The 20,866-nt window shown below is 43.4% G+C and overlaps 1 protein-coding gene across 1 annotated transcript; it reads left to right on the top strand.

Annotated features, from left to right (window-relative positions):
* The first annotated feature begins 7,398 nt into the window (after nt 1–7,398).
* On the top strand, nt 7,399–11,771 carry mex3b (mex-3 RNA binding family member B). Its single transcript, XM_046348978.1, has 2 exons — nt 7,399–8,012; nt 8,911–11,771. Exons 1-2 carry the CDS (start codon nt 7,781–7,783, stop codon nt 10,329–10,331), a joined length of 1,653 nt encoding a protein of 550 aa, XP_046204934.1. The 5' UTR covers nt 7,399–7,780; the 3' UTR covers nt 10,332–11,771.
* The last annotated feature ends 9,095 nt before the right edge of the window (nt 11,772–20,866 follow it).

The raw sequence follows: 20,866 nt of genomic DNA, 5'->3' as shown, positions 1-20,866 counted from the left end.
GTCATGCTGGTGAAAGAGGACCCAAAAGCGACTTGGCGAAAACAGAGTCTTTAATCCAGTAAAGTAAATACAATCAAAAAACACAACTTTCACTCGAAATGACGAGGACAAACTGGAGACTCGATCTTGAACAGCAGGTGAACAGCAGGTTGCCTCTGGAAGGCACTTGAACCAAACAGACTCAGACACCTGCTCACCACGCAGCATCTGAGGAAAACACGACACGACAGGGCGATACACAAACACAGCACGGTGAATTCTAGACAAGGAACCGACAGGGCAGAAACGAATAACAAGGAGAGAAATAGGGACTCTAATCAGGGAAAAGGATCGGGAACAGGTGTGGGAAGACTAAATGATTGATTAGGGGAATAGGAACAGCTGGGAGCAGGAACGGAACGATAGAGAGAAGAGAGAGCGGGAGAGTGAGAGAGGGAGGGGGAGAGAGAGGGATAGAAAGAGGGAAAGAACCTAATAAGACCAGCAGAGGGAAACGAATAGAAGGAGAAGAACAGGGACAAGGCATGATAATCAAAGACAAAACATGACAGTTTCTCTAATATGGTCATACATTGGGCAGGAGGTTAGGAAGTTCAGCTCAGTTTCCACCTCATTTTGTGGGCAGTGAGCACATAGCCTGTCTTCTCTTGAGAGCCATGTCTGCCTACGGCGGCCTTTCTCAATAGCAAGGCTATGCTCACTGAGTCTGTACATAGTCAAAGCTTTCCTTAATTTTGGGTCAGTCACAGTAGTCAGGTATTCTGCCGCTGTGTACTCTCTGTGTAGGGCCAAATAGCATTCTAGTTTGCTCAGTTTTTTTGTTAATTGCTTCCAATGTGTCAAGTAATTATCTTTTTGTTTTCTCATGATTTGGTTGGGTCTAATTGTGCTGCTGTCCTGGGGCTCTGTAGGGTGTGTTTGTGTTTGTGAACAGAGCCCCAGGACCAGCTTTCTTAGGGGACTCTTCTCCAGGTTCATCTATCTCACTCTATCCCCCACCCTGCCCTCTATCAATTCATTTCAAGGGGCTTTATTGGCATGGGAAACATGTGTTAACATTGCCAAAGCAAGTGAGGTAGATAATATACAAAAGTGAAATAAACAATAAAAATTAACTGTAAACATTACACATACAGAAATCTATCTCACTCTATCCCTCCACCCCCGCCCTCTATCTCACTCTACCTCCCCTCCCCCACCTCTCTCTATCCCCCTACCCTGCCCTCTCTCTCTCTATCCCCCCACCCCGCCCTCTCTCTCGCTCTCTCTCTATGCCCCCAACCCCACCCCCTCTCTCTCTCTGCAGCAATCAGCCAGTCAGCCAGTCAGTCAGACAGTGCAGTATCTTAAAGTCCAGCCTATGTGCTACAGACAGCTCTGTTCTGGGTCAGCTTGGGCTAATCTCATCTTCCTCTCATTAAAAGACCAACGGCTAACGGCTAACAGCTAACCACCACTAAGCAGCTGGGTGGCTTTGTGTGCCGAACAGCACAGCGAATATCAGTAGCATTACCCCAGGAACTGTCTGTCTGTCTATTGGTCTATTGAGGCTAGAAAGAGAAACACAGGTGTCTTAGCTCCAGAGAGAGGGCTGAATAGGTGCAAACAAATCAACAATTCAGTTCAGTACAATATAGAATAGAAAAGAATATCACAAAGATCCCACTTATAACAAATGACAACTTGTAAAGCTTGATGAAGCCTTCATAAACCCTTTTATAAAACCAATATGTTGAAAAAATATAGACAGTACCAGTCAAAAGTTTGGACACACCTACTCATTCAAGGATTTTTCTTTATTTTTACTCTTTTGTACATTGTAGAATAACAGTGAAGACATCAAAATTATGAAATAACACACATGGGATCATGTAGTAACCCAAGAAGTGTTAAACAAATCAAAATATATTTTATATTTGAGATTCTTCAAAGTAGCCAACATTTGCCTTGATGACAGCTTTGCACACTCTTGGCATTCTCTCAACCAGCTTCATGAGGTAGTCACCTGGAATGCATTTCAATTAACATGTGTGCCTTGTTAAGTTCATTTGTGGAATTTCTTTCCTTCTTAATTCATTTGTGTTGTGACAGCGGTGGAAATACAGAAGACAGCCCTATTTGGTAAAATAACAAGTCCATATTATGGAAAGAACAGCTCAATAAAGCAAAGAGAAATGACAGTCCATCATTACTTGAAGACATGAAGGTCAGTCAATCCGGAAAAATCAAAGAGCTTTTAAAGATTCTTCAAGTGTAGTCGCAAAAAACATCAAGCACTATGATGAAACTGGCTCTCATGAGGACCAACACAGGAAAGGAGGACTCAGAGTTACCTCTGGTGCAGAGGATACGTTCATTAGAGTTAAATGCACCTCAGATTGCAGCCCAAATGAACTCAGCAAAAAAAGAAACGTCCCTTTTTCAGGACCCTGTCTTTCAGAGGTAATTTGTAAAAATCCAAATAACTTCACAGATCTTCATTGTAAAGGGTTTAAACACTGTTTCCCATTATTGTTCAATGAACCATAAACAATTAATACACATGCACCCGTGGAACGGTAGTTAAGACACTAACAGCTTACAGACGTCAGGCAATTAAGGTCACAGTTATGAAAACATAGGACACCAAAGAGGCCTTTCTACTGACTCTGAAAAACACCAAAAGAAAGATGGTGTCTGCTCATCTGCGTGAACGTGCCTTAGGCATGCTGCAAGGAGGCATGAGGACTGTAGATGTGGCCAGGGAAATCAATTGCAATGTCAGTACTGTGAGACGCCTAAGACAGCGCTACAGAGAGACAGGACGGACGCAGATCTGTACATCTGAACATCACACCTGCGGGACAGGTACAGGATGGCAACAACAACTGCCCAAGTTACACCAGGAATGCACAATCCCTCCATCAGTGCTCAGACTGTCCACAATAGGCTGAGAGAGGCTGGACTGAGGGCTTTTAGGCCTGTTGTAAGGCAGGTCCTCACCAGACATCACCGGCAACAATGTCGCCTATGGGCACAAACCCACCGTCGCTGGACCAGACTGGACTGGCAAATAGTGCTCTTCACTGACGATTTGTGGTATTGTCTAATCAGGGGTGATGGTCGGATTTGTGTTTATTGTCGAAGGAATGAGCGTTACACCATAGCCTGTACAATGGAGTGGGATTGAGGTGGAGGGTCCATCATGGTCTGGGGTGGTGTGTCACAGCATCATCGGACTGAGCTTGTTGTCATTGCAGGCAATCTCAACACTGCGTTACAGGGAAGACATCCTCCTCCCTCATGTGGTACCCTTCCTGCAGGCTCATCCAGAAATGACCCTCCAGCATGAGAATGCCACCAGCCATACTGATCGTTCTGTGCGTGATTTCCTGCAAGACAGGAATGTCAGTGTTCTGCCATTGCCAGCGAAGAGCCCGGATCCCAATCCCATTGAACACGTCTGGGACTTGTTGTATTGGAGGGTGAGGGCTACGGCTATTCCCCTCAGAAATGTCCGGGAACTTGCAGGTGCCTTGGTGGAAGAGTGGTGTAACATCTCACAGCAAGAACTGGCAAATCTGGTGCAGTTCATGAGGAGGAGATGCACTGCAGTACTTAATGCAGCTGGTGGCCACACTAGATACTGACTGTTACTTTTGATTTTGACCCCCCCCCCTTTGTTCAGGGACACATTATTCCATGTCTGTTAGTCACATGTCTGTGGAACTTGTTCAGTTTATGTCTCAGTTGTTGAATCTTGTTATGTTCATACAAATGTTTACACATGTTAAGTTTGCTGAAAATAAATGCAGTTGAAAGTGAGGGAACATTTCTTTATTTGCTGAGTTTAAATGCTTCACAGAGTTAAAGTTTTTATTTATTTATTTCACCTTTATTTAACCAGGTAGGCAAGTTGAGAACAACTTCAGTAACAGGCACATCTCAACATCAACTGTTCAGAGGAGACTACGTGAATCAGGCCTTCATGGTCGAATTGCTGCAATTAAACCACTACTAAATGACACCAACGATAAGAAGAGACTTGCTTGTGTGAAGAAACACGAGCAATGGACATTAGATCTGTGGAAATCTGTCCTTTGGTCTGATGAATCCAAATTTGAGATTTTTGGTTCCAACCACTGTGTCTTTGTGAGAATCAAAGTAGGTGAACTGATGATCTCTACATGTTTGGTTACCATACTAGTTAAGTGTGCATTGAATTCTAAATAAATTACAGACAGTGTCACCAGCAAAGCACCCCCACACAATCACACCATATGTGTTATTTCATAGTTTTGATGACTTCAGTTTATAATGCTGCCATATTCATGATGAGAGGTATAGGTGTTTGGTGACGTTGCCCTAGACGCTGATCCTGGGTCACGTTTGCATTTCCCCCACTGATGGTTAAGGTTACCTGAAACTGATCCTAGATCATAACCTAGGGGACTAGAGGTGAATGGGTCGACTACTGCTTTGTTTACCGAACAAACTGACATCCATGGGTAGTTTGATCCTGGGGACATACACCACATGGTGTTGTGGTAAAACAGGTTTTCTTAGTGGTAAAATATGCAGTGTGAAGTATATAAGAAACACAATGAACCACGTAGCCGCCATGTAGGCTGAACAGAACACTGAAGCTCTCATCACTTTTTATCATCATGTTAATGAAGAAGAACCTTTAATTGGAATCATGTTAATGAAGAAGCACCTTTAATTGGAATCATGTTAATGAAGAAGAACCTTTAATTGGAATCATGTTAATGAAGAAGCACCTTTAATTGGAATCATGTTAATGAAGAAGCACCTTTAATTGGAATCATGTTAATGAAGAAGAACCTTTAATTGGAATCATGTTAATGAAGAAGCACCTTTAATTGGAATCATGTTAATGAAGAAGCACCTTTAATTGGAATCATGTTAATGAAGAAGCACCTTTAATTGGAATCATGTTAATGAAGAAGCACCTTTAATTGGAATCATGTTTCCCTGTTGACTGAATGTCCAGTTTGCTCTTTATTCCCTCCTTGATGGGATTGTGTTGGCAGCATAATATCTGTTCTTTACCATTAAAATACTCAGATCAGCCCATAGACCTGTACTCATGCAATTATCATCTATTTCTATGCCTATATTATTCCACACCATGAATGGAGCAGGTGAAAGGACAATATAATGTGTTGAAACAAACCAAATGTTATATAACTAAATTATTATTAATATACAGTAGTATGGGACTTGTGATTTCTGATAGGTGGAAAAAGCTATTATTTTAATGTAATTTTATATTCCTGTAACAATAGCTATTTCTGCCAGGTGGAAAAAGCTATTATTTTAATTTAGTTTTACATTCCATACAATAAATACACGGTCCTTTCCATATCTTCAAGTGGGTCAGATATCACGCACCGCGCGTCTATAATGACATTCCAGATGTTTTAAAGCCAGCATCCATGCCCCCTAATACAAGACAATGTGACAATGCAACCACAAAAAAAGAGTGAGGGGGTTGGATTGGGGGGGGGTCCAATAACAAGAGGTTCCCATCCCGCGTTCTCAGGTTCGGAGCGGTTGATTTTAGCATAGCAATTGTGAGCACAGAGTGAGGTGACAAAGGCGAGTGTTTCTCGTCTCAATGGCTCTGAATTGGTTTGAAATGTCCTTTGTTTTGAAAGAAGCGGCTCCCCCGCTGTCCCCCCCTCCCCGCGGGGTCCTTGCCTGGCCAGAAAGGGCACGTTGGTCGCTGGATGCAGAAAGACCTCTCACCCGCCCCTCCTCCCTTCCCAGCTCCCCACCATGCGGCTAACGTTTACATAATGCCACGCAATAAACTGAAATATGCAAACTGACAATAGCTATTGTCATTAGGACTGTATTGTTGGATGATATAGGACCTGTAGAAAACAATATATATGTGAAGCTGTTGTGTTCTGTCTCATTGCATTTTTTTTACGGGGTGAATGATATTCTAGAATCGAAATAACACTGCGCCTTGAATTTGGGGACCTTAATCAGTAGTTTAGCTACTTTACATTTGAGTAATTTAGCAGACGCTCTTATCCAGAGCAATTCTGGTTAAATGAAGGGCACATTGACAGATCTTTCACCTAATCAGCACGAACCAGCGACCTTTCGGATGCCTGCCCAACACTCTTCACCGCGAGGCTACCTGCCACCTTTATGAATGTTTAGGCTATTACCATCTTAACTCAATTTTCATCATTCAAACAATAAACATTGTTAATAGACGTTTACTATACCTGGTATAGCCTATAGCCTACAGCACGTATTATAGTAGGGTATCCTAGCACTAAGCTTTAATATCTGGGCCAGTAGATCTAATGATGTATTGGGTTTTCCCCTAGTTTAGGACGCGGTGTGGTAACTCTCTCTGTCGCTGCGCTCTTCACTGGTGTAAACATCCTCAGAAATGAGTGGTGTTTGAACGCAACAATTAATTACCTGCTAGCTGTTGGTTTCAAGTCCCAAGCAAATAGGCAGAGAGACACTGATGTCACGGAGGCAAATGCCTGTCACGATGAGCGTGCCAATTCAGTGCGAGGATGTTTCGAAAATCATTCTACAGCTACAGTTATTGTTAGTGATCATTAAATACATGTGTCATGAGTCATGTTAGGCTTCAATGCCAAGAGCTGGCCGACATTTGCAGAGGAGAGTGGGGAGAGAGAGAGAGGGGTCTTGCCAGAGAAAAACAAAACAAAAAGCTCATGTCTGGGCATGCCCTGCAACACACGTTTTTATAAATAGATTTAAAAAGCGTATCATTTGACATATGATAGTAATATAATGTCTCAGTTTTGGCCTCATAGCATTGACCACTTATAAGTAAACCATTTACATGTTTTATGTTTTATATACAATTACGCGCTATGGTTTTTTAAATGAAACGTCTCATTTTGACGCATAGACCTATGTGTAAATTGGGTAGTTTGCATATTTATTTTAAAAATAACAAAGCGACGCATGCAATCAGCCGAAAAAAAGCTTTTTTTGATTGAAAATGCGCTATTTGACACACAAAGAAAAGCCACATGGGGATATAATAACCGCATGACCTCATTTATTTACATGCGCTTGTAATAAACATGCGGGCGCTATGGAAGAGACCACTATTTATTACACAGTAAGCATAAACAACAAAGCTCCTCATGATGAAGTCGGAATATAAACGCATTTCTTTTCTTATCAAAAAAATACTGCGTTTTGTTGTAGGGAGACAACAAAGGAGGGAGTACAGGCTATTTCTTTCAGGGACTTGGGAAGCGCTTCTGTGACCTCCCATCCACCGCGCCTGTCCAATCGGTTCCGGCTATGCAAATTCACCAAGCAGCGCCGCACCGACCCTGCCCTGGTGGGTGACGTCATTCGCACTTATCCCCCAGTAGTGCTGTCTGGCTCTGCAGCAAGTCAGACAGAAACAGAAAAGAGCTGAGTGTGTGAGTCCAGTTGGGAGGGGCTCTGTGAAGGAATATTACCACCGCCGGCGTTCCATCAAAGCCAACCTACAACTCTGGAATAGGCATTTCTGTGCCCTTCTCAAGGCACATTTCGGGAGTCGGGCTCATCAACAAGAAAATAGGTCCCTTTCTGGTAGGGCGGATTGCTTGCACTGATTTTGTAACTGAGAGGAGAAAGAAAAAAGCGCACTGATTTGCACCATTGGCTTGAAACCGGTCGGGTGCCCCATTTTCCCATCATCACTCCTTTTCCTACCCAGCTTCCGTGTTTTCCCTCTTTGTCTGCGCTCACTGCTCCAGACTGCAAAAACGCAAAGATGCCTAGCTCACTGTTCGCCGAGATGGAGAGGAATGGGAGCAACCAGGAGAACGCCCTGGACGACCAGAGAGCCCTGCAGTTAGCCCTGGACCAGCTCTCCTTGCTCGGCTTGGACAACGACGAGAACGGGCTATATGACAACGAGTCTAGCCGGAAAAAGAGTGTCAATATGACCGAATGTGTCCCCGTGCCTAGTTCGGAGCATGTAGCTGAAATCGTCGGCAGACAAGGTGAGGAGGTTACTGTATTTGCTTTTCGCTGTTTCTTTGTTAGGATACAATCTTGCAGCTATAGCCAGCAGCTGGCCAGAGTCCATGTTACACTGACTGACTGTAGGTTAGTATAGTCTGGGCGTTAGTTTGCTGTTACACATACGTGCAGAATATGGGTTTCCACCTCCCGTCCACTGCAATATGTCAGTTGTTATCCTCGGCAAAACAAAGGCAAGCGAAGGAATAGTTAGTCTGCTACGGTAGTGATCATATAGACAGGCAGCGCTCTGACGGGGAGTGTTATATTTCCACAAGGGATTCACTCCCTTTGTCATGTTATAACACTCTTGTCCCAGATCTGCTTCTGCCTCAGCCCACGACGCCAGGGATGTTTCAGTCCTCGGCTGCTTTCCTCAACTCTTCCCCATTTTTAATTATACAATAGTTACACCTGGAGGCGGTTGGAACAGAACTTTATGCAATTATGCCCGGAAATTGAATCAACCAAGTAGAATTATCTATGTTCGTATAATCCCAAGATACATTTTAATTAAATAAAATGTATCTTGACAGTTAGTGGATATTTCCTTTGCATTTCTCTTATCATATGTTGCTGTGCTAAGGTGAAATCATGGATTCTGCACACATCCCCCCACCCATTTACTTGTGCTATTTTTGACCTCATCTGGCATATGGACATGATAGTCGTAGAGCATGTGGTTTGAATTTATCCCAGATAAGAATAGGGTGAATTGTTTTTCTAGCCTTTGATATAGCTGAGAATAAAAACACAAACTCACACATCCCTGCTGTTTCAAGCAGCACATCCACCACATTTCCACCCGTCACATGATGCTTTTTGTCCCTCAACATTTTGACATGCACTTTACTGTCCCCTTTTCCTGTGTAACCACAGGATGCAAAATCAAAGCCCTACGAGCCAAGACCAACACCTACATCAAGACGCCCGTGCGTGGCGAGGAGCCGGTGTTCGTGGTGACCGGGAGGAGGGAAGACGTCGCTATGGCAAGGAGAGAGATCATCTCTGCGGCTGAGCACTTCTCCATGATCCGGGCCTCCCGGAACAAGAACACAAGCATCAACGGGACAACGGGAGGTGGTACCCCGGCCCCTGGACCCCCCAACCTACCAGGCCAGACCACCATCCAAGTCCGGGTTCCTTACAGGGTTGTTGGGCTGGTCGTGGGTCCCAAGGGGGCCACCATCAAGCGCATCCAGCAGACAACCCACACCTACATCGTGACTCCCAGCCGGGACAAGGAGCCCGTGTTCGAGGTGACGGGCATGCCTGAGAACGTGGACCGTGCTCGGGAGGAGATCGAGGCCCACATCACCATGCGGACTGGTGGCCTCATTGAGCTCCAGGATGAGAACGACTTCCATGCCAATGGCACGGACGTCGGGTTTGACATTCATGGCCACCCCACCCTATGGTCCAAGCCCAGTAACCCGCAGAGCACTGCCACCACTTCGGGACGCAAACCTTTCTCCAACTACCGCAACGACTCATCATCCTCCCTGGGCAGCGCGTCCACAGACTCCTACTTCGGCACCAACAGCGGCTCGCGCATGGCGGACTACAGCCCCCCCTCCCCAGCGCTCAGCTACACCGCCAGCAACGGCAACAACAACAACAACAACCTGAACATCAACACCAACGGGAATGGCTTTGTCTATGGTGGCGACGTCATCTCGCCCGACTGCACTGACATGACCTTCAGCGACACCTCGCCTGGGTTCAACCCCACGCCGGCCCCGCCCGGCCTCCTCTGGTCCCAGTACGAGCGGGGGATGACTCCCTCCTCCTCATCCTCCAGCTCCCCTACCTCCACCTCCTCTGCCATCTACCCATCAGCCAATGCTTCCACGAACGCCAACGGGATGGCGACGAGCCAGAGGAGGATGAACGGCGGCTGTACCCCCCAGCCCCGCCTGTCCCCACCCCTCCAAAACAACCACGCCGGAGGACCCACCGATCACCCCCTGGCCCGGAGAGTCCGCAGCGACCCAGGAGGAGGCCCCCGGTGCTTCCACGGGTACCCCAGCTCCAACGGCATGGCCTCTCTGCCCGGGCCCCACCTCCCCGGGGTGCCCTGCGACTCCTCAGCCTCCTCTTCATCCTCTTCCTCCTCCACCAGCCGAAAGGGCAGCCGCGACTGCTCCTTGTGCTTTGAGAGCGAGGTAATTGCAGCTCTGGTGCCCTGTGGCCACAACCTGTTCTGTATGGAGTGTGCCAACCGCATCTGCCAGAGGAGTGAGCCCAAATGCCCCGTGTGCCACACAGGGGTCACTCAGGCCATACGTATATTTTCATAAGACGTTGTCTCTATGACTCTCTGACTATGATGTTATTACCAAGATGAACATTGATTACCAAGATGACCAAGTCTTTCTTGACTGACAATATTACCAAGACGACTGGGTCTTGACTACGATAGCAACAACCACAACTAAAACAAGACTCTTGTTCTGCTTGAAAGGATCCTATTGTATGGGGATATATGTTTGTGTTTATACATATGTATGTATAGGAAAGCTGCAGTATCCAAACAAGGGATAGACAACCCTCATCAGGGCTCCGTCGGAATAGTTTATTACTTACTGTAGCTTGAGGGAGAAAGATATTTTCAACATCTACAAATGCATGTTTAAAATACTCCAGCATAGTAATCAGTAGTCGTAGTAATGAATTGTACACAACATTTCTGAAGTTAGTAGAAAGGCAGAAAGGACTTGGACTGAGGTACTTAAGAGTCGTTTGGTCAGACTGTTAGCAGAGAAAAGCCTTCCTGTTTCACTGATTGAATGTCGGAGGGAGACAAGTTTGTCAGGACATCGGCTTCTTAAGTTCTTGTAAGGTGAAGATACTGCAGTTTAAGGTCAGCTAACCATGTGAGGGAGTACAACAACATATCCTGCTTATATATGTATAGAATGGGGAAATATTCCATGTCGATGAAAAAGTTGTAATATTAATTACGTTAATACAGATTGAAGTATGTTATTCTTTTTTGACTTGAAAGATTATATTTCGTATTGCAAAGATGTTTACAGATATTTTTATTTAAGTTCAGTGAACTTTTTTTGTAGCTGGGTTCAAATCTGTTTTATTTTTAGTATGACCTTATGGCAATGATCACTGTATTATTTGAATATCACACAGACTGTGGGAGGAAATACAAGAACCACAAGGATGTGTATTTACATTTGACAGTATTCTGTTGGGATGGAGTTTTTATAGGTTCAGCAAAAAATGTCTTTTAAATCGCTTCACCCAGCATATTTTCTATTCAGTAATATAAAGCATATTTTATTCTATATTATTACGAAATGTTGAAATGTATAAAACTTAGTAAGTCAAACAAAAAAGAACAAAAAAACATTTATACTTTCTAAAAATGTGTATGAATTAGATTCCAGTGGGACTTACAGACTTCTGTTGCACCACTATAGTTTTAACATTTCTATTTTATTACATTTGTTTACCACTTGTTTATGTATATGTAGGTGCTGTTACTTGAGTGTAAATGTACTTTATTGAGCAAAGTTTAAGAACAAAGTTTATTTTATGATAAAGGGCCTTTAACCTCGCGTCAAATACTAATGTTATATTTGCAGAGACAAGATTTGAAAATGTATCGAGAGTTTTATTTTTCTGACAGTTCTACATGATAAAGTAAAACTTAAGTAACGGTGCTACTTTGTTTAGAAAAATGATTTCTATATAAGTCCAATAAAAAAAAGGTACATTCATGAGTTTTCTGCTTCATGTCTTGTTTATATGATGGATGACTTGTCATTCAGATCCATGTTAATGTCCTACTGTTCTGATGGTTCAGTTTGTTGGGGCATATGGGCTGGTTGTTTATATGATGGATGACTTGTCATTCAGATCCATGTTAATGTCCTACTGTTCTGATGGTTCAGTTTGTTGGGGCATATGGGCTGGTTGTTTATATGATGGATGACTTGTCATTCAGATCCATGTTAATGTCCTACTGTTCTGATGGTTCAGTTTGTTGGGGCATATGGGCTGGTTGTTTATATGATGGATGACTTGTCATTCAGATCCATGTTAATGTCCTACTGTTCTGATGGTTCAGTTTGTTGGGGCATATGGGCTGGTTGTTTATATGATGGATGACTTGTCATTCAGATCCATGTTAATGTCCTACTGTTCTGATGGTTCAGTTTGTTGGGGCATATGGGCTGGTTGTTTATATGATGGATGACTTGTCATTCAGATCCATGTTAATGTCCTACTGTTCTGATGGTTCAGTTTGTTGGGGCATATGGGCTGGTTGTTTATATGATGGATGACTTGTCATTCAGATCCATGTTAATGTCCTACTGTTCTGATGGTTCAGTTTGTTGGGGCATATGGGCTGGTTGTTTATATGATGGATGACTTGTCATTCAGATCCATGTTAATGTCCTGTTCTGATGGTTCTGATGGTTTGTTGGGGCATATGGGCTGGTTGTTTATATGATGGATGACTTGTCATTCAGATCCATGTTAATGTCTACTGTTCTGATGGTTCAGTTTGTTGGGGCATATGGGCTGGTTGTTTATATGATGGATGACTTGTCATTCAGATCCATGTTAATGTCCTACTGTTCTGATGGTTCAGTTTGTTGGGGCATATGGGCTGGTTGTTTATATGATGGATGACTTGTCATTCAGATCCATGTTAATGTCTACTGTTCTGATGGTTCAGTTTGTTGGGGCATATGGGCTGGTTGTTTATATGATGGATGACTTGTCATTCAGATCCATGTTAATGTCTACTGTTCTGATGGTTCAGTTTGTTGGGGCATATGGGCTGGTTGTTTATATGATGGATGACTTGTCATTCAGATCCATGTTAATGTCCTGTTCTGATGGTTCAGTTTGTTGGGGCATATGGGCTGGTTGTTTATATGATGGATGACTTGTCATTCAGATCCATGTTAATGTCCTACTGTTCTGATGGTTCAGTTTGTTGGGGCATATGGGCTGGTTGTTTATATGATGGATGACTTGTCATTCAGATCCATGTTAATGTCCTGTTCTGATGGTTCAGTTTGTTGGGGCATATGGGCTGGTTGTTTATATGATGGATGACTTGTCATTCAGATCCATGTTAATGTCCTGTTCTGATGGTTCAGTTTGTTGGGGCATATGGGCTGGTTGTTTATATGATGGATGACTTGTCATTCAGATCCATGTTAATGTCCTACTGTTCTGATGGTTCAGTTTGTTGGGGCATATGGGCTGGTTGTTTATATGATGGATGACTTGTCATTCAGATCCATGTTAATGTCCTGTTCTGATGGTTCAGTTTGTTGGGGCATATGGGCTGGTTGTTTATATGATGGATGACTTGTCATTCAGATCCATGTTAATGTCCTGTTCTGATGGTTCAGTTTGTTGGGGCATATGGGCTGGTTGTTTATATGATGGATGACTTGTCATTCAGATCCATGTTAATGTCTGTTCTGACAGTTTGTTGTTCTGGTTGTTTATATGATGGATGACTGCATGATGTTAATGTCCTACTCGGTTCAGTTTGTTGGGGCATATGGGCTGGTTGTTTATATGATGGATGACTTGTCATTCAGATCCATGTTAATGTCCTACTGTTCTGATGGTTCAGTTTGTTGGGGCATATGGGCTGGTTGTTTATATGATGGATGACTTGTCATTCAGATTGTTAAGTTCCAGTTTGTTGGGGCATAATGTCTAGATTCGGGCTGTTCTGATGGTTCAGTTTGTTGGGGCATATGGGCTGGTTGTTTATATGATGGATGACTTGTCATTCAGATCCATGTTAATGTCCTGTTCTGATGGTTCAGTTTGTTGGGGCATATGGGCTGGTTGTTTATATGATGGATGACTTGTCATTCAGATCCATGTTAATGTCCTACTGTTCTGATGGTTCAGTTTGTTGGGGCATATGGGCTGGTTGTTTATATGATGGATGACTTGTCATTCAGATCCATGTTAATGTCCTACTGTTCTGATGGTTCAGTTTGTTGGGGCATATGGGCTGGTTGTTTATATGATGGATGACTTGTCATTCAGATCCATGTTAATGTCCTACTGTTCTGATGGTTCAGGTTCAGTTTGTTGGGGCATATGGGCTGGTTGTTTATATGATGGATGACTTGTCATTCAGATCCATGTTAATGTCCTACTGTTCTGATGGTTCAGTTTGTTGGGGCATATGGGCTGGTTGTTTATATGATGGATGACTTGTCATTCAGATCCATGTTAATGTCCTACTGTTCTGATGGTTCAGTTTGTTGGGGCATATGGGCTGGTTGTTTATATGATGGATGACTTGTCATTCAGATCCATGTTAATGTCCTACTGTTCTGATGGTTCAGTTTGTTGGGGCATATGGGCTGGTTGTTTATATGATGGATGACTTGTCATTCAGATCCATGTTAATGTCCTACTGTTCTGATGGTTCAGTTTGTTGGGGCATATGGGCTGGTTGTTTATATGATGGATGACTTGTCATTCAGATCCATGTTAATGTCCTACTGTTCTGATGGTTCAGTTTGTTGGGGCATATGGGCTGGTTGTTTATCAGTTTGTTGGGGCATATGGGCTGGTTGTTTATGCAGTTTTATGATGGATGACTTGTCATTCAGATCCATGTTAATGTCCTACTGTTCTGATGGTTCAGTTTGTTGGGGCATATGGGCTGGTTGTTTATATGATGGATGACTTGTCATTCAGATCCATGTTAATGTCCTACTGTTCTGATGGTTCAGTTTGTTGGGGCATATGGGCTGGTTGTTTATATGATGGATGACTTGTCATTCAGATCCATGTTAATGTCCTACTGTTCTGATGGTTCAGTTTGTTGGGGCATATGGGCTGGTTGTTTATATGATGGATGACTTGTCATTCAGATCCATGTTAATGTCCTACTGTTCTGATGGTTCAGTTTGTTGGGGCATATGGGCTGGTTGTTTATATGATGGATGACTTGTCATTCAGATCCATGTTAATGTCCTACTGTTCTGATGGTTCAGTTTGTTGGGGCATATGGGCTGGTTGTTTATATGATGGATGACTTGTCATTCAGATCCATGTTAATGTCCTACTGTTCTGATGGTTCAGTTTGTTGGGGCATATGGGCTGGTTGTTTATATGATGGATGACTTGTCATTCAGATCCATGTTAATGTCCTACTGTTCTGATGGTTCAGTTTGTTGGAGCATATGGAGCTGGCAACACCAGCCGTGTTCAGAAAGGTGAAATGTCTAGAGCATTGCAGACAACAGTTACAAATAGAGCTGATTTGATTAACTTTATTATCTCACCGTGGGTTCAAATTCATTTGATCATTTGCTTCAAAAGGAGGCAGGACATAACACAGTACAAACATAATGAAATAGTGACCCATAATAACAGTGAACCTGATTGCAAACACTCTACCTTACAGATATCTATCTGAATGTTCTATAACACTACACTACATCCTCCTGAACAGGCCCCAGTGTTCAATTGATGTCTGCTCTACCTTACAGATATCTATCTGAATGTTCTATAACACTACAGTACATCCTCCTGAACAGGCCCCAATGTTCAATCAATGTCTGCATGGGTCTCACACTGAACACAGATACCTTAGGTCACTTTGCGTAAAGGCATTTGCTATGCTAATGCCATATTGTTTAGCTGAAACAGACCGTGGAAGATACAATGAGAAAGGGAAGGGTCCTCCACACTGTTTCAGTTGAATGGTTTTCTGCACATTTGACCCCTCTCTCTTCCCTAATGAAGTCAGCCAGAGTGTTGGAGGGACCAACATTATTAGCTTTGGCCTAATTATTTCTCTTGAAGGCAGAGTGAAAGGGAGAGAGAAGAGGCATACAGAGAGCAGGCAGAGAGAGCAAAAGAGGGAGAGAGGAGGAAGACAGGAGAGAGAGGAGGAAGACAGGAGAGAGAGGAGGAAGACAGAGAGATGAGGAGGAAGACAGGAGAGAGAGGAGGAAGACAGGAGAGAGAGGAGGAAGACAGGAGAGAGAAGAGGCATACAGAGAGCAGGCAGAGAGAGCAAAAGAGGGAGAGAGGAGGAAGACAGGAGAGAGAGGAGGAAGACAGGAGAGAGAGGAGGAAGACAGGAGAGAGAGGAGGAAGACAGGAGAGAGAGGAGGAAGACAGGAGAGAGAGGAGGAAGACAGGAGAGAGAGGAGGAAGACATGATGGAGAGAGAGGAGGAAGACAGGAGAGAGAGGAGGAAGACAGGGGAGAGAGGAGGAAGACAGGAGAGAGAGGAGGAAGACAGGAGAGAGAGGAGGAAGACAGGAGAGAGAGGAGGAAGACAGAGAGAGAGGAGGAAGACAGGAGAGAGAAGAGGCATACAGAAGCAGGCAGAGAGAGCAAAAGAGGGAGAGAGGAGGAAGACAGGAGAGAGAGGAGGAAGACAGGAGAGAGAGGAGGAAGACAGGAGAGAAGGAGGAAGACAGGAGAGAGAGAGGAAGACAGGAGAGAGAAGAGGCATACAGTTTCAGAGCAGGCAGAGAGAGCTAAAAGAGCCAGAGAGAGGAGGAAGACAGGAGAGAGAGGAGGGAGACAGGAGAGAGAGGAGGAAGACAGGGAGAGAGAGGAGGAAGACAGGAGAGAGAGGAGGAAGACACAGAGGAGGAGACAGGAGGAGAGGAAGACAGGAGAGAGAGGAGGAAGACAGAGAGAGAGGAGGAAGACAGGAGAGAGAGGAGGAAGACAGGAGAGAGGAGGAAGACAGGAGGAGGAGGAAGACAGGGGAGAGAGGAGGAAGACAGGAGAGAGAGGAGGAAGACAGGAGAGAGAGGAGGAAGACAGGAGAGAGAGGAGGAAGACAGGAGAGAGAGGAGGAAGACAGGAGAGAGAGGAGGAAGACAGGAGAGAGAGGGCTGAGTGCGCTGCTCTGTCGCTAATTAGATATCTTACTGTACTGTATGTGACCTATTCTGGTACAAATTAAGTTGGTAATAGATCACCATCTATGGCCCCTTCTAGGTCTCCTTTGTCAAACACGTCAGTCTTGAAGCTAATTTTAGTTTGTGAAGTATTTTATTTGATTATAGAAAACATGTTTGTACCCATCATTGAGTATAAGGGTGTATAACATAGGAGTATGTTTTGTATAGGTAAACCTGTATAACATCAGAGTATGTTCGTATAGGTAGACCAGTATAACATAAGAGTATGTTTGTATAGGTAGACCAGTATAACATAAGAGTATGTTCATATAGGTAGACCAGTATAACATAAGAGTATGTTCATATAGGTAGACCAGTATAACGTAAGAGTATGTTTCATATAGGTAAACCAGTATAACATAAGAGTATGTTTTGTACAGGCAGACCTGTGCTGTTGTTGACAATTCAATCAACAAGGCAAAGTGACTGGTGTGAGACTGCATGACATGAAAAAACTAGTATGAGACTGTTGAAAGGGCAAGAGAAGAAGTGAGACAGTGACACAGTACTTCTGTAGCAGTTTGCCCTCCCTCTTCATCCTCTTCCTGGTCCCGTGACATGTGTTCAGCTCCGGAGTGAAGTTTCCCCCTAGACGCATATCATGGATTGCTTCTCTTCCTCCAATCCTAACCTTTACCAGTAATGGGAGAAATGCATAACTGACCCAAAATGAGCGTTCAGGGGCAACTTCAACGAACTTCACCCTACAACCATGTGCTCATGTTGGAAAGACTGACGTTGAAACACATGCTCTGCTGCTAGATACTACCACATTTAAGTGGAGCTAGGGAGAGAAACAGGGCTCTAATGATAAGTTTCAAATGGAAACATCCAAGCCCGGCCCGGCAGAAATTGGCCACGTAAACCATTCTATTAGGTAACAATTCCAAGCTCTGTCGAGAGAAGAGCTGACAAGTGTTTTATTCTCGAATGCAGAACACATGGGCAGGCACAGAGCAGAGCACAGAGCAGAGCACAGACACAGTCGCTCTGGACGTTGACACGGTGGGGTTCTAACTGAACAAAAATGTGTGTCCCAAATGGCACCCTTTTCCCTTTATAGTACACTTCTCTTGACCTGGGATCATAAGGCTCTGGTCAAAACTAGTACAGATATAGTCAATAGGGTGCCCGAAAAGACAGACAGACAGGAGAGATTTGGATAAAGATATGAACGCTAATAAAGACAGTGGACATTCATGTTTTGCTTTCTTTCTTCACAAATGTATGTTTTAGATTGAGAAAGTATTTTCTTGATCTGAAACAATTTAGTAAAAATGTGAGCATGCCGTCACTTACTGCTGTAGCTTCTGTGGTGACTCGGCAGGGGAAGCAGGTCATTCATTACACTATCTATTTTTAAAATGTAGCTTAGAGGCCCTCTGACTGACATGTCTGTGTTCCTGCCTCTGTTACCAGGAGAAAGGCAGCAGAACTTGTATAGCCCTGACCTAAATGTAACTGTGTATTTAATGGACCTCCCTCTAACACACACGCACACATGTTTTTTAAAACTATCATTGCGGGGACCAAACAATTAATTCACATTCAAAATCTTATTTTCCATAACCCCTAACCTTAACCCCTAAACCCTAACTCCTAAACATAACCCAAACCCTAATTCTAACCCTAAAACGAACCCCTAAGTCTAAAATAGCTTTTTCCCTTGTGGGGACTGGCAAAATGTCCCCATTGCCTGAATTTTCCTAATTTTACTTCTGGTCTTCACAAGGATAGTAAAACCAAAAATACACAGACAATCTGCATTTCTCACAGACAGACAAGAAGAAGACAAAAAGGAGGCCAGATCGATTACCTGTCACTATCGCGACTAAATTCCACTGACCTTATCTCAACACACACACACACAAACTCTCTCTCTCTCTCTCTCTCTCTCTCTCTCTCTCTCTCTCTCTCTCTCTCTCTCTCTCTCTCTCTCTCTCTCTCTCTCTCTCTCTCTCTCTCTCTCTCTCTCTCTCTCTCTCTCTCTCTCTCTCTCCCTCCTTTCCTGGCCCTCTCTCCCTCTCCACCCCTTCTATCCCTCCCCCTGACTGAACAAGTCATCAACAACAGACTGTATGGGTTTTTCCCTGGTAGAGAAAAGGAATGAAATACAGAAAGGGGGAAAGAGGGAGAGGCATGGCTAATACTTCCAACCATAGGTAATACTGTGTTCTCATTTTATTACAATGTTTCCAACAACTATAGGCTACAGACCAGGAGCTGAATTCACCCCTGAATGGACAAAGCTGCTGTGAACAGTGCTCCAGGGTGAAGTTTCTAGGGTCAGCTTCCTCTCCCCCAATCCCAACTTTAACCATTATTGGGGATAATGCAAAACCGACCCAAGATCAGCTTCTTGAGACTAAGGCAACCTCAAACTACACCATAGTATACACTTTAAGGTGGACCAATGACACCATTCTGCCATGTCAACGAGTTCCCTGGCTGGAAGTCTTCTAGAGTTCACAGGTCCATTAAGATAACGTGTGATGGATGTTTCAGAGACAGCTGATAGTTAGTCAATCAGACAAAACACTGTCTGATTATAGTCTGACATGAATAATCGTACTGTGTCCCTTGACATACGCACGTACACAAAACACCTATCATACCAAAACATGTGTTATAATGACATAATAATAGGTTGAAGACTGTGCCTTGGGGTTTCTTCACTTGTATGAATCAAAGCAGTGAAATCACTATGTAGAGCATTGCCACTGAACAAGCCACAACTTATGTTTCCCTGTAAAACGCTGAGTCACATAGTGGGAGAACAGTTTAGTCATGAAAGAATGAACAGAGACCATCCGTGGGCATACATCATGTGCATCAAGTGCAAAGCATTTTTTGAGGGGAGTGATACACATATGAACTGTTGAAAATTCTGTCCTCTTTCAGTAAGCGTAGGTATGGATGTATAAGAAAGATCAATGAATAGTTTGAACATTTGTAAAAAATAAATACATGAATAAACACTAATATATCTTGATTAGAAAAGTTTTCAACCCCCTGAGTAGATGTTATAATCACCCTTGGCAGCTATTATAGCTGTGGACCTTTCTGGGTAAGTTTCTAAGACCTGAACACCTGAATTGTACAATATTTGCACATTATTTAAAAAAAATCTTCCAGCTCTGTCCGGTAGGTTGTTCATCATTGCTAGACAGCCATTTTCATGTCTTGCCATATATTTATAACTAGGCCACTCAGGAGCATTCAATGTCGTCTTGGTAAGCAACTCCACTGTATATTTAGCCTTGTGTTTTAGGTTATTGTCCTGCTGAAAGGTAAACGTGTCTCCTAGTGTCTGTTGGAATGCAAATTAACCAGGATTTCCTCTAGGATTTTGCTTAGTGCTTAGCTCTATTCTGTTTCCTTTCACCCTAAATCTTGGCGATGACAAGCATACCCATAACATGATGCAGCCACTACCATGCTGTAAAATATGAAGAGTGGTACTAAGTGATGTGTTGTGCTGGATTTGCCCCAAACATAACGCTTTGTATTCAAGACATAAAGTCAAGTTCTTTGCCACATTATTTGCAGTTTTACTTTAGTGCCTTATTGCGAACAGGATGCTTGTTTTGGAATATTTATATTCTGTACAGCAGGGTTCCCAAACTGGCGGCCTGAATTTGGCCCAAGGGTAGTTTCATTTTGCATCCCATGTTTTCTGCAATTGTTTTATATGTACTATTGTATTTTTCTTGTTGGATATAAAAGACTGTAAAAACACAAGGAAATCAGCTCCAAGTATTTACAAGCATAATACAGTGACAAGTGATCATATACAAATCGAAGCAAGGTTGAAATTATCATGTTTTAGTAATAAATTATATATCTTTGGGCTTCTTGCGGTCAATTTGGCCCGCGCCTGAAACTAGTTG

The sequence above is a fragment of the Oncorhynchus gorbuscha genome, linkage group LG05 (assembly GCF_021184085.1).
Source record: "Oncorhynchus gorbuscha isolate QuinsamMale2020 ecotype Even-year linkage group LG05, OgorEven_v1.0, whole genome shotgun sequence".
NCBI classification, from domain to species: Eukaryota; Metazoa; Chordata; class Actinopteri; order Salmoniformes; family Salmonidae; genus Oncorhynchus; species Oncorhynchus gorbuscha.
Note: the sequence above shows the minus strand (reverse complement) of the source record. Positions and strands in the feature narration are given on the sequence as shown.

Coding starts and splice junctions, on each gene's coding strand:
- mex3b (XM_046348978.1), top strand. CDS start 7,781: ATGCCTAGCTCACTGTTCGCCGAGATGGAGAGGAATGGGAGCAACCAG. Junction 8,013..8,910: donor TGAAATCGTCGGCAGACAAG/GTGAGGAGGTTA, acceptor GTGTAACCACAG/GATGCAAAATCAAAGCCCTA.